Source organism: Camellia sinensis, chromosome 9, assembly GCF_055761805.1.
Source record: "Camellia sinensis isolate YWXY chromosome 9, ASM5576180v1, whole genome shotgun sequence".
Lineage (NCBI taxonomy): Eukaryota > Viridiplantae > Streptophyta > Magnoliopsida > Ericales > Theaceae > Camellia > Camellia sinensis.
This window is the reverse complement of record NC_138969.1, coordinates 174,805,752-174,819,837: the sequence shown is the minus strand read 5'-3', so window position 1 is coordinate 174,819,837 and position 14,086 is coordinate 174,805,752. Positions and strand designations below refer to the sequence as shown.

General features: G+C 43.8%; 1 protein-coding gene across 1 annotated transcript; it reads right to left on the bottom strand.

Moving 5' to 3' along the window:
• Nucleotides 1–343: 343 nt before the first annotated feature.
• LOC145799934 (uncharacterized) lies at nucleotides 344–877 on the bottom strand. Its single transcript, XM_082889577.1, has 2 exons — nucleotides 573–877; nucleotides 344–491 (listed from the first exon to the last, which is right to left on the bottom strand). Exons 1-2 carry the CDS (start codon nucleotides 875–877, stop codon nucleotides 344–346), a joined length of 453 nt encoding a protein of 150 aa, XP_082745703.1.
• Nucleotides 878–14,086: the final 13,209 nt, after the last annotated feature.

Below are 14,086 nucleotides of genomic sequence, written 5' to 3'. Positions count from 1 at the left end.
TTACCTGGCATTCTCCAATCTTGAGGGTTGCTACCAGAGCATCGTTGTGCAGATGTTGCACCATGTCTAAGTCGGCTTCAATAAAGGACACCATCGGTCCCTAGTACTCGTTTGCCCTAGGCTTCTTTTGCTGGACCTGGTACACATGCTATAAGTGCCTGACCCTCTGAGTTTTCCCACGTACCTCGTTCTCATTAACCCTTGAGTAAATCACATTGATCACTCGAGGTCCGTCTGCTTGCGGTTGCGGTGCTGGTTGAGGTGGTGTTGTCGACGCCTGGGGCAGTCTTGCCTACTCTTCCCTTGTTCTGACCTCATCTACCAGATCCCTCAAATGGCCCTGTCAAACCAGATCTTCCAAATGTGTCTTCAAGGTTCTGCACCCTTGAGTTAGATGTCCATCCTCATTGTGGTAGGCACAATGCTTCCCAAGACTTCTTCCCATGAATTCACTAGGAATCTTTTCTGGGGCTCTATAATACAATTGGTCCCTGATTCTTTTCAGAACCTTATAAACAGGAATCCGAAATATGGTGGTGACTGTATGTGTAGCCCTCAGTCCTGTCTCTTACCTGTTATATCCAGTATTACATCGGCCTCGCTTCGGCAAGCCGTTTCTCTTCTCTTGTTTTGATGGTTTTGTCCCCGGCGTATCCTCCTCTGCTCTGGCATATTTCCCAATCCTTGCCATGAGCTCCTCCATACTCTTTGGCAAAGTCTTTGTCAGTGATTTCTGAAGCATGTAGTCATCCTCCAGGCCGTTCTTAAAAGACACGACCGCCAACTCCAAATTGCATCCTGCTATTCGGTTGAACACCTCGTAATTCTTTTTGGCACAAGCCCTGAGGCTTTCACCCTCGCCAATTTTTTGGGCCATTAAGGAGTCTACCCTCAATGGTTGTAATTTGTTTGTAACAAACCGGGCCACAAACATCTCGGTCAAGTCTTTTCAACTTTTCACAGTTCCTTTTGATAACTTGTGAAACCAATCTGATGCAATTTTCCTAAAGGATGAGGGGAGCACCTTGCAGAGCAACGGTTCGTTTCCAATATACAGTGCCATTGAGTTCAAATACAAGCCAACGTGAAAGTTTGGATTGGACTTACCGTCTTATATCTGGAACTTCAACATGTGATGTAACGCCCCCAAAATAAACTCATAGTTCATACATTCATGGTACAAGAAAATGACAATATATTCCATACATCAGAGTGTTTAGGACAAAAGTATTACATGTTGACATCAAAAGTAAGTGCCCTATGAGCTTACAACTTTCCAAGCTAACACTTGGTTACAAAAAGAGAGTACTAACTCATACACATTAAGCCCTCGGCTTGAATTTACATGTAATACACAAAAAAGTAAATAACAAAAAGGGATCTTCAGCCTCTAAGCCTCCGAAGTTATGTCTTTGGAGGTGGCATATCACCTGAACCTGAAAATGATGTCTCATATAGGGTGAGCCAATGCCTAGTAGAGATATACTAAACCAAGTATGAGAAATAACTAAAACAATGGCATTTGATATATGGTTAATACTCATAAACCAACTTACAACACTTTTCAATTCAACATCAAGTACATCCATTTTCATTTCAGTTTCCTTCACATATATAGTTTTGATTCATAATTATGGCTCAGAACCTGGCCAAACAATTCAATGTGACTATAACACATATTAAAACACTTCCATACTTCACAATTCACATGAGAATATAACTCATGTTAAAACACTTCCATATTTCAATACTTTCACATTTCAAATGATACACAGATTTGCTGTATCAATGGAGTCCATCCCTTATCTCCTCCCAAACAGGCTTGAGAGTTCATTCCTTATCTCCTTTCAAACCATAGAGTCCATCCCCTGTCTCCTCCCAAACAATATACATATACAATGTATATAAACACTAAACATATACAATGATCAATCAATACACACATTTACTATATTACTCCAACCGTCATATTTAATGACATATTCAATGTGATTAGTTTCAGTTTTCCCTAATCATCATACAATGTCTACAACAATTAAAACTATCCTCCATCGATAGCCCAAACCAGTTATCTCTAAACAGATAATAGATTTATCAACAGATAAAATATCGACATTTTCATAAGTAAGTGATTAAATTATCCAACTACACCATTTACTCCCACAATTTTCCAATTTCATGATTCTCAACTCAATTTCACATTTCCCCAAATTAATTATTCAAATTAATTATTCAACACAATTAGGACATTTTTCCCTTTTCCCAAATATCAACCCTAAGGTTTAATTTCATCAATTTAACAATAATAAATCCATTTTCCAAAGTCTCACACACACATGGAGTTTTTAAAACACAAAACCCCTTTATATAATTTCAATATAAACCCTAACTTTCCCAAAATTACCAAACAACACCATCTAATCAAAATGACCAAAATTTATGTTAAACTCATAGAATATAGTAGCTTATCCCTACCTCGAAATGAAGAGACCAAATGGAGAAGATGATGAAAACCCATAGTGCTCCAAATCCATAAATTTTTAGATTAAAGTAAAGCCCACGCCACCCTCTATCTTTCTTACAAAGAGATTAGGGTAGAAACACTCTAGAAATAGATGAAACCCTAGAAAGAAGGTGTATAGAGAGAGAAAGAGCAGCTGGCCTAGGGTTTGAATGAAAGAAGATGGTGAAAAAGTGAAGTGTAACTCGTAGCTGCCAACTGATATATTCGAAACTCGCTCGAGCGAAAGAGTGGTCGCTCGAGCGACCAGACACAAAGAAACCTCGCTCGAGCGTAGAAATCCTCGCTCGCGCCAACAATTCGAAGCTTTAGGTCTGCAACCCAAAAGCACACTCGAGGGAAGAAAAGCTCGCTCGAGCGAAGAAACTCAAAACATACAGCTCGTTTGCTCGAGCGAAGGAAAGCTCACTCGAGCCAAGGAATGCAACCTTCAGGTCCAGAACCAGACGCAGACGCAAGCTCAAGCACAAGACTTCTCACTCGAGCCACCAGACACAACACTCAACTCTCGCTCGAGCGAAAAAACCCTGGCTCGAGCAAAGGATCTAAAACACAGAGCTCGCTCAAGCGACAAAAGCCTTGCTCGAGCGAAGAAACAAAATTCTAGGCAGTAACTATTGGTTTAAACTCACTACCAACCTGTAACAAACCTGCCCAACACATCCCAAAACTCGAATATAAAGAATTAAAGGATGACAACAAGATATATGCAACAACCAACACGACGAAACCTAAGTCCGGAATACTGTACATAAAGGAGAAAACCCGGGATCGCTATAACCTCTCCCCCTTAAAGAATTTCATCCCTGAAATTAGATATAAGTTTTTAAAACATGATTTCTCAATTCCCAACAATATTACAATTCAATAACCAATATCTTGACCCACTACAGGTCATCCCATCTCTATTCAAGAGACAATTCACAATATAATTCAATATGCATTAACAACATGCCTTTCTTTGAAATTTAAAAATTTCCAATATCATATTCCACCATTTCATAACATATTCAATGTTAGAGATATATTTACATTGCCACAGTACATTCAACATATACAATGCTATATTAATATTCATTTTCAAGGCATTTACTATAATACTCCCATAAACCGAAACATATACAATGTTTTATAACTTAAGACATATTCAATGCTCTAAAAGTTTATCAATACAACAAAATATTCAATATACGATCATACATCCACAAATAGATCTCGATATTTCTCTCGGACCCCCAACTCGCGTTCCCAAGTGGCTTCCTTAACCCCGTGATGTTTTCACAAAACTTTCACCAAGGGTATCGTCTTGCCTCGCAAGACTTGATCTCGCCTATCCAAGACCCGAACCGGTCTCTCCTTATATGAGATATCCTCATCTACCTATAAGTCGGTCCAATCCAATACATACGATGGATCCAGCTTGTATTCCGAAGCATACTAACATGAAACACGTCATGCACTCCGGACAACTGCGGCGGCAAAGCTAAACGGTAGGCAACCTCGCCAATTCTCTCAAGGATCTCGAAAGGGCCAATAAATCGAGGGGACAACTTCCCACTCTTACCAAACCTCATCAAACCCCGCCTAGGTGATATTTTTAGAAAGACGTGATCACCCACCCCAAATACCAAAGGCCTCCTCCTACGGTCAGCATAACACTTTTAACAACTCTGGGCTATAACAAGTCTCCTATGGATAAGCTCAACTTTCTCTGTCGTCTCCCGAACTAACTCCGGGCCCAACAAAGGTGCATCACCCACCTCAGCCCAACAAACTGGAGACCTACACGGTCAGCCATACAAGGCCTCAAATGGTGCCATACCAATACTCGATTGGAAACTGTTGTTGTAGGCAAACTCCACCAAGGGCAAGTGCCTCTCTCAGGACCCACTAAAGTCAAGGACACAACCTCGAAGCATATCCTCAAGGATCTGAATAGTACGCTCAGACTGCCCGTCAGTCAGAGGATGATGAGTCGTGCTAAAGGTCAACTTAGTGCCCAAGGCACTCTGCAAACTCTGCCACAACCTAGCAGTAAACGTGGATCTCTATCTGAGACGATCGACACTGGGACCCCGTGCAACCTTACTATGTCCCGAATATACAAGTCGACAAGATGGCCTACCGAATCTCTCACTCGCATAGGGATAAAGTGCACCGACTTAGTCAACCGGTCTACAACCACCCAAATGCCATCACTACCCCGCTGAGTCCTCGGGAGACCTACAACAAAGTCCATAGTGACATGCTCCCACTTCCACTCGGCTATAGGCAAGGGTTATAACAAACATGCTAGCCTCTGATGCTCGGCCTTCACTTGCTGACAAGTAAGTGTAGACACCCCATTTTTGACCGACCTTAAGACTCAGACGTCACTGATTGAGCGCTTGGTGATGTTGCATATTGTGCTCGTTCAGAAGTTCCAGAGTCTCGGCCATGAGCCCTACCTCCGGACTTCCGAACCCTCTTTTGTGCTTTGCCTCGGTTTGCGAACCAGGCTCGGTTTTCGCTGTTCCTTTTTTTGAGGGGAGGGAGAGGTCTCGTAGACCATCTCTCAGTAGCCGTAGGCTACATTTTGTGGCCGCAGGCCATTTTGCCCATTCCGGAGTCCGGTTCCCGGTTTTCGGGATCGTTGGCCATGTGCCTCGATTTGGGACCGCTTAACCATCTCCATTTGCTCTGATTTTTGGCATACTTCCTATTTTCTCCCTTTTGAGGGACACTGGGGTCTGAGAAACCCACTTCGTGGCCGAATGCCACTTTCGGTGCTTAACAGCCCATTTTCGGGACCTCGAACTGCGTTTTGGCCCCCGAACATTCGTTTTGCAACGGTTTTCGTTCATTTTTGGCAGGTACCTCTGTTTTATCACCGGGGAGGTCACTGAAGGATGGGAGGCCAGTAATTTTTGCAGCAACTAGTTATATATCCTCCGACGCCCTCCGACGCCCGTTTTTCACACTTCCGGGCTAATGTTGAACACCTTGGGGCCACATTCTTGAACTTTCAACCACATATTTGTCATGTACACACTTGGGAGGATCCTAAAAGTTGGTGGCCGGCCAGTAATTCCACCTGACCCTTTTGAACCCCTCCTTCTGGGCTAGTGTTGAACACCTTGGGGCCACATTCTTGAACTTTCAACCACATATTTGTTATGTACACACTTGGGAGGATCCTAAAAGTTGGTGGCCGGCCAGTAATTCCACCTGACCCTTTTGAACCCCTCCTTCCGGACTAGTGTTGAACACCTTGGGGCCACATTCTTGAACTTTCAACCACATATTTGTGATGTACACACTTGGGAGGACCCTAAAAGTTGGTGGCCGGCCACTAATGTTTCTTGACCCTTTTGAACCCCCCCTTCCGAGCTAATGTTGAACACCCTTGAGCCACTTTCTTGGACTTTTAACCACAGGGTTGTGTTGAGGACACATGGGAGGACACCATCATGTGGTGGTCGGCCACTAAACCAGCTTGACCCTTTTGACCCCTAGCCGGCCGGCTACGGGATGTGGCCGGCCGGCCACCTGCAACAAAAATACTTGGCCGGCCATGATCCTCACACTGTTCACTTTACAGCTGTATAGCTTTATCCCCCGGAAAATATCTGTATCCGGGGGATATTTTGTGGGGGAAAGTTTGCCTCCCTTTTCCCCCACCTTTACACCTTCTTTTGTTCCATATAACCAAGGGCCAACACTTATTTTAGGGGTTAGAAAAAATTGCTTCCAAGTCTTGCATTGCTTCCCCTCTCCTTCTCTCATTTCTATCCTAAAACATTCAAGTTCCACACTTCATTCCTTCATCACCACCAAGCACCACCATCACCACTTCATTTCCAGCAACAAGGAGGGCTTCTCAAAGGCTAAAGGTGCTGCAACTTGGTCCAAGAAGCAACAAAAGACTTGTCTCCAAGGGTGAGTTGCCATTTCCCCTTTTCTTGAGCTTTTCTTTGCAACATTTCTTAGCCATCTATGTTTTTTGCTTTGAGCTCCGGCCATAACTGAAAGTGGCCTTATTTTGAGCTCATTTTCATGTCTCATTAAGGGCTCAACCCTGTTTGAGCCCTCCATCTTGCACTTGCTTCATTATCCCTCTAAAATACTGTTTTCTTGCATGGTTTTTTTAGCTTGTGTGTGATCTGTTTTGGAGTTTTTATAGTTCTGAAAATAGGCTTATTTTGACCCCCTCTTCAACATTGAATAAGGGATCAACACTGTTTGGGACCTCCATGCTATACTTGCCTTTATACTTCCTTTTTGGTCCCATTTTTGCATGCTTTGGCAGCCTATTGTGCTTTGGTTTTTGGCCATTTTACAGCACTGAAAATAGTCTCATTTTGGTCCATTATTCATGTTTCATTTAGGGCCTTTCATGGTTTGGGACCTCCATATGCCACTTCATGTTATATCTCTCTTTTGGTCCCCATTCTTGCATGTTTTGTTAGCCTATCATGCTTTTGTTTTTGGCCATTTTACAGTTCTGAAAATAGTCTTATTTTGGCCCATTCTTCATGTTTCATTAAGGGTCTTTGGCCGTTTGTGGAATATTTTGTATACTTTGTGTTATAGCCTCTTTTGAGCCTCATTTTGCATTGCATTTCTAGCATATTTTTATACTGTTTTGGAGTTTTTACAGTTCTGTAAATATGCTTATTTTTGGTCCCTCTTCAATGTTGTAGAAGGGAATTTTTCAGTTTGGGCTTTGCATATACCACTTGCCTTTTTGGCCACCTTTTGGCCCTTTTTCTTGCATAGGAGTGCAGCCATACCTGTGTTTGTTTTTGGGGTTTTTACAGTTCTGGAAAACATCATATTTTGGGCCCCTATTCAATGTTGTTGAAGGGTCCTAACTCATTTGGAGTTAGCAGTTGTGAGTTGCTTCATAATCTCATGTTAGGGCCATTTTCGCATGCTAATTTTGCCCTATCTTTGTTTGCTGTTTGGCCATGTTTTGTACTAGTAAAATTTTTATTTTGGGGCTTCCTTGCTTCTGTCTTTACATTCCATGTACCAATTTTGCATGTTTGGTATAGCTATAGGCCATTTCGGGTGCCAAAATTCGTGTTTCGGGACTATTCCGTGCATCGGGTGTGTTTTCGCCTCGTTTCGGGGCTGTTTTCCCCCACATTTCATTGCTGAAAATCCATTAACATATTTGCATGTCATTTCCATGCTATTGCATTGCGTATGCCATTGCCTCGGTTTGCGTGCCCGGGTGCACGCATTTCGAGGCACTTCATTTTCATCTATCGGCCTCTTATGTGAGTGTGGCTGAGGCTCTCTCATGTTAGTATAAGTCCATGTTGCATTCTATATGCCATTTCCATGTCATTTACATTGCGTATGCCATTTTCTCGGTTTGCGTGCCCGTGTGCACGCATTTCGAGGCATCTCATTTTTACAGCATAGTGCATACTAGGTTGTATCTTAGATCGCATTCTGTCATTTTCTCGGTTTGCGTGCCCGTGTGCACGCATTTCGAGGCATCTCATTTTCATAGCATTGTGCATACTAGGCTGTGTCTTAGTTGCATTCATGCATATCATGCATATTGCATCGTGTTCGGGATAGGAGTTAGCCCGGGCACGGGAAACGAGGTACGTTTCGTACTCCGAGTGACGGAACGTGTCTCAATTCCCCAGTCACCGACACTCCGGATTACCCATGATGGAGTTAGGTCTTGTTGTGTTTTCATGTGCATTCATCCCATATTAAATTGTGCATTTCGACTCCTCGGCCATCATGCCTCGGTATGCGTGATTGGTGGCACGAGGATCGAGGCATGCATATATCTGTGAAAATACATTGCTATGCCCCTTTCCTGCTCTCTGTTGCAGCAAAATGAAGAATCAGCAACTTTCCGGGACTTGGCACGCTTTTCAATAATAACTGCTAAACAGAGGCTAATTGGGGCATCTCGGTGGATTTCCGCGCAAGACAACCCGGACATGCATCATCCATCAGAAGCAAGGCAGTCCCTGACTTGCATGTCAGTTTTATTTATTTTCTTAGTTGATTTGTTAATTAATTAGGAATTTGTATATTATTTGGACTGTAATATTCGGACTGTAATATTCTTTTATTTGGGACTGTATATTTATTCGGACCCTCTGCGCGAGGGCACAACTGTAATAAGTGTGCGTGAGTGCGATGTATGTCTTCCAACCCCACGTCTTTCTTCCCTTTTATTTATCCGCTTATGATGTTTAGATTAGGGCATATTTCAATTAGCATACAGTATGACAGCATGTTTGCATTCATTCATCTGTTTTGCATGCACCGGGCTCGGCGCACCATACTAACTGCATCGTACTTTCAATTCCAAATTGAATACATGTTAGTTGTAGCATTTCATGTGTCATGTTTAGAATAGCCGAGCCTGCTATAGTTGCATTTTTGCATGTGTTGCATTAGGCATTTCTGTATACTTAGGATCATGCATGATTTCTAATACAGTTTTTGTTTTGGCTTGGAGTACTCGGTAAGTTTAATGCTTTAGCATCCTTGCATGAGTGTGAGTGACTGCCATGAATAGCATGCTTACCATGAGGCTATTTGCTTATGTGATATAACTGCCTAAATGCCTGTTGGTGAAGGTTGGGTTACTTAAATTGGAACAAATCATCAAATGTTTCAAGCCTACCTGCAAGTGGCAAACCATTTTCAAACAAGCAAACACGAGATGTTTTTGTTCCAATCCAGGCGACCTGGTCTATACTTGTATGTTGTGCGCATCACATAGTAACCTAGGCTAATAACCGGAATAAGAATATACAATGTTTTCAAAAATAGATATCATGGTTAGTAGAGGCCGGTCTATGACCGGGCGAGCGGGGGTGCTCACGAAGTGACCTTCCCCAATCGTACCCAAGTTCCCGAGCCGAGGAAACTTTGGTGATGACGGACACGTGGCCTTTGGCAACGAGTTAGGGTTTCCTAAATTTCCCAAAATAAAATATTTAGGTGGCGACTCTGTATCTAGCAAAGCAGTCCATGTTTGGCACTTCTTTCAAAAATCTGTTTTCTCAAAACGATTTGCCGGATTTGGACTCTTTGGTTCAGACTTAGAACCGTGACTACAAGTCGAGTCCGAGCTGTAGCGAGGTCCCCCGCGGGCTTGTTACAGTAAGGCATTTAAATACAAAAACTGCCACACCTTTCTTCATACCCCGCCACCAAAACGGTGACCCAAGTCACGATACATCTTAGTGCCTCCCGGATGCACCGCAAGGCGTGAATGGTGAAACTCTCGGAGTACCTCCTCTCGGCAAGACTCCGGCACAAGCAAACAGTCTCGGTATCTCACACTCAAGTTAGGATACATAGTCAAACCCTTCTCAACCTTCCCACTAGGGATCTTCTCCCGGAGGGATTCTGCCTCAAGATCACCTCTTTGTGCCTCTAACACTTGATTCACAAGTGTAAGCTGCACAACTACTGAAAACAAAGCCGCAGACTCAACAGATTCGCCCAGAAGCAAATCAAACTCGCCAAGTGCACCCAACATCTCCCACTCCCGGATGGCTATACAAGCTACATCATTAATGGATTTCCTGCTAAGGGTATCGGCCACAACATTGGCCTTCTCCGGATGATAATGCAACTCGAAGTCATAATCCTCAATAAGTTACATCCACCTCCTCTGCCTCAAGTTCAAGTCTTTCTGAGTAAACAGATACTTTAGACTCTTATGATCCGAGAACACCTCAAACCTCTCACCATACAGGTAATGCCTCCAAATCTTCAAGGCAAAAATCACAGTTGCTAACTCTATGTCATGTGTAGGGTAATTTCTCTCGTGTACTTTCAACTGCCACGTGCCATAGGCTACCACTTTCCCCTCTTGCATCAGCACACAACCCAAACCCTCTCGTGAAGCATCACAATAAACCGCATAACCCAAACCTCTCTCCGGAATAATCAAAACCGGAGCGGTGGTAAGTCTAACTTTCTGCTCTTGGAACGACTTTTCTCAAGTCTCACTCCATACAAACTTGACCCCTTTCCGTGTCAATCTAGTCAATGGTGAAGCTAGCTTGGAGAAATCTTTCACAAATCGACGATAATACCCAGCTAATCACAGAAAACTGCGGATCTCAAAAACACTCTTAGGCTGTGCCCAATCTTGCACTGCCTCAATCTTGGATGTATCAACAGACACCCCTTCCCTGGAGACTACATGGCCTAAGAACTTGACCTCTGTTAGCCAAAACTCACACTTCCCAAACTTGGCATACAGCCTATGGGCTCTAAGCAACTCAAGCACCACTCTCAAGTGTTCCTCATGCTCCTCTTCAGAAGGTGAATAAATCATAATGTCATCCACAAAGACGACTAGAAATCGATCTAAGAATTCTCGGAAGATCCGGTTCATCAAGTCTATAAACACTGCTGGTGCATTGGTGAGCCCAAAAGGCGTCACCAGAAACTCATAATGGCCATACCGCATACGGAATGCCATCTTCGGGATATCCTCCTCCCTGACCCTCAACTGATGGTAACCCGATCTCAAGTCTATCTTAGAGAAACAACGGGACCCTTTCAACTGGTCAAACAAATCATCTATACGAGGTATAGGGTACTTGTTCTTAACCATAGCCCGATTCAACTTCCAATAATCAATACAAAGTCTCAAAGCCCCATATTTCTTTTTAGCAAAGAGGACTGGTACTCCCCATGGTGAAGTACTAAGGCGAATAAAGCCCTTATCTAGCAATTCCTGGAGTTGAATCTTCAACTCACTCATCTCGGCTGGGGTAAAATGGTAAGGTGCCATGGAAATCGGCGCTATGCCGGGCACTAAATCAATAGAAAACTCCACCTCTCGATGGGGTGGCAAACTAACAAGATCCTCGGGAAAGACGTCCAAGTACTCACAAACCAATCTCGGTAATACAGTCTGGGTCTCATCACACTCACCACTCACACAGCTAGCGAGAAGACAACTAAGCTCACTCCGCCCTCGCGAATCATACACTGGTGGAAAAACACTACCAACCCGGTCTCCCAAGAAGTGAAAACAATCCCCGCTCAAGGTACATACAGTAACCCTCTAGCGGTAGCAATCAATAATAGCCCAATATGACGATAGCCAGTCCATACCTAAAATCACATCAAAACCTGACATAGCCATAACTACAAAAGAGAATGGAAGCCGGCGGTCGGCGACCTCAATATCACAACGTCTACACCCCTGCTTCAAAATCAACTCACCCCCAACAGGTGATACAACACAAATAGGAGATGCTAATTACGCCAACTCCAACCCCAAAATAGATGCAAATGCAGCAGATATAAAGGAATGGGATGCACCCGTATCAATCAACACATTAGTAACCGAGTTGCAAAACAAAAAGGTATCTCTCACAATAGATGGAGCCAGTACAAGATCCTGCGCGGTAACAACATACACATGCCCTGAAGGTCTCTGATCTACCTGCTCACCTCTCGGAGCATAAGTCTGCTATACAGACTGAGATGATGAGGCTCCCGGATTGGCCCTCAAGGCCTGAACTAACTGAGCTGGCTGATGGCTCTGAGTCTGCCTCGAACCAGATGCACCAGATGTGCCACTCAACTGCGAGCAAAACCTCTTTAGGTGCCCCGCCTGACCACACTGGTAACAAGAAATTGGCTGACCTCTGCCCTGACTCTGGCTCTGAGGACGAGCCGAAGATGAAGCTGCTCTCTGCCCTACTCCCCTCTGCAGGCAAGCTGGAGACTTGTGGCCCAGCTGACCATATTTGTAACAAGTAACATCTCCCGGACTGCCTCTCCCAGAACCTGAACTCAGCACTAGAAAGGTAGACCTCACAAAAGCACCCTATGACTGCTGGGGGTTAGAACCCCTTTGCCTCCTGCCATCCTCCTGGCCATCCTGACTCCTCTTGGAAGCCCTCAACCTCTCATCCTCCTCGTGCGTAATAATCTCCATATGGGCCGCAGCATCCATAAGGTGTTCATACTCCCGAGTCATGTACCCAGCAACCCTAACCTTGAGTCCATGCCTCAACTTCCGTTCAAACTCCAGACAACGGCGTTCCTCAGACGCCACTAGCTCAAGGGCAAACTTAGACAAACTGGTAAATGCGGCCTCCAACTCGGCCATTGATGAACTCAGCTGCTTGAGCTGACAGAACTGATCCCTCAACTGCTCCTTGACAGTGGGAGACAAAAACTTCTCCTGAAAGGCCCCAATGAAAGCCTCCCAAGTCCCTCCAATACGGCCCCGAACGAACTTTCACCACTGACTCGCGTCTCCTTTCAGCTGGAAGGACGCCAAGGTCACCTTCAAAGCCCCGTCTTGGATGCCAAGCATCTCAAACATCTTTGTCATCTGCTCAAGCCACTTATCAGCCTTAAGTGGCTCTTTCGGATCCCCCAGAAACTCATCTGGATTAGACCGAAAAAACTCCCTCTTCAGAAAAGAAGGCCCTGCCTCAGTAACATGGGCCTGGACTTGATTCTCAACTCTGAGAATGTCCATGGATTCCCTCAATGCTCCTGCCATCTCGCGGGCTAAAGCGCCCATGGCCTGCTGACCTACTGGCTCGGCCACATTGGCCTGACCAACACCCTCGTGTTGTGTCGGAATCTCATCCAGTATAGGCATCTCCTACCTCCTAGGCCTACCTCGCCTACCACCACGTCCTCGTCCTGACATCCTAATAAAGGTAACGAAGATCATTAGCACATTCATAAATGTGCAGAAGCTATAACACTCACGTCCTAATACATTAGACAATAGTAATTCATTCCGCGTAAGCACATAATCACATAAGCACTTACAAATTTCATTTCAGGATAATGACAGTCCCAAGGCGTTGCTAGAGTTCCAGTTAGAAACAGCATTGATCAAGTGCTTTTCCAACAAGACTCCTAAAAACCTAAGGATCCAGTCAACATCCTAGAAATTAAATCCCATACCCATATAGTCACGTAAACATGTTATCAAACAACATATAACATCATGCATAAGTCTCTAACAGGTGAGACAAGCCCATTGTGATACTAATCACTTCTCGCGTATCCAAAGTATTCGAACCCGGTACGCTATGATACCAAGTTGTAACGGTCCCAAAATAAACTCATAGTTCATACATTCATGGTACAAGAAAATGACGATATATTCCATACATCGGAGTGTTTAGTACAAAAGTATTACATGTTAACATCAAAAGTAAGTGCTCTATGGGCTTACAACTTTCCAAGCCAACACTTGGTTACAAAAAAGAGAGTACTAACTCATACACATTAAGCCATCGGCTTGAATTTACATGTAATACACAAAAAGGTAAATAACAAAAAGAGATCTTCAGCCTCTAAGCCTCCCAAGCTATGTCATTGGAGGTGGCATATCACCTGAACCTGAAAATGATGTCCCATATAGGGTGAGCCAATGCCCAGTAGAGATATACTAAACCAAGTATAAGAAATAACTAAAACAATGGCATTTGATATATGGTTAATACTCATAAACCAACTTACAACACTTTTCAATCCAACATCAAGTACATCCATTTTCATTTCAGTTTCCCTCACATATACAGTTTTGATTCATAA

Bases quoted from the DNA above. Each gene is read 5' to 3' on its own strand.
- LOC145799934 (XM_082889577.1), bottom strand. From the start codon at position 877: ATGGCCCAAAAAATTGGCGAGGGTGAAAGCCTCAGGGCTTGTGCCAAA. The intron at 492-572 runs GTAAGAGACAGG...GAAAAGAATCAG, and splicing joins TGTAATACTGGATATAACAG to GGACCAATTGTATTATAGAG.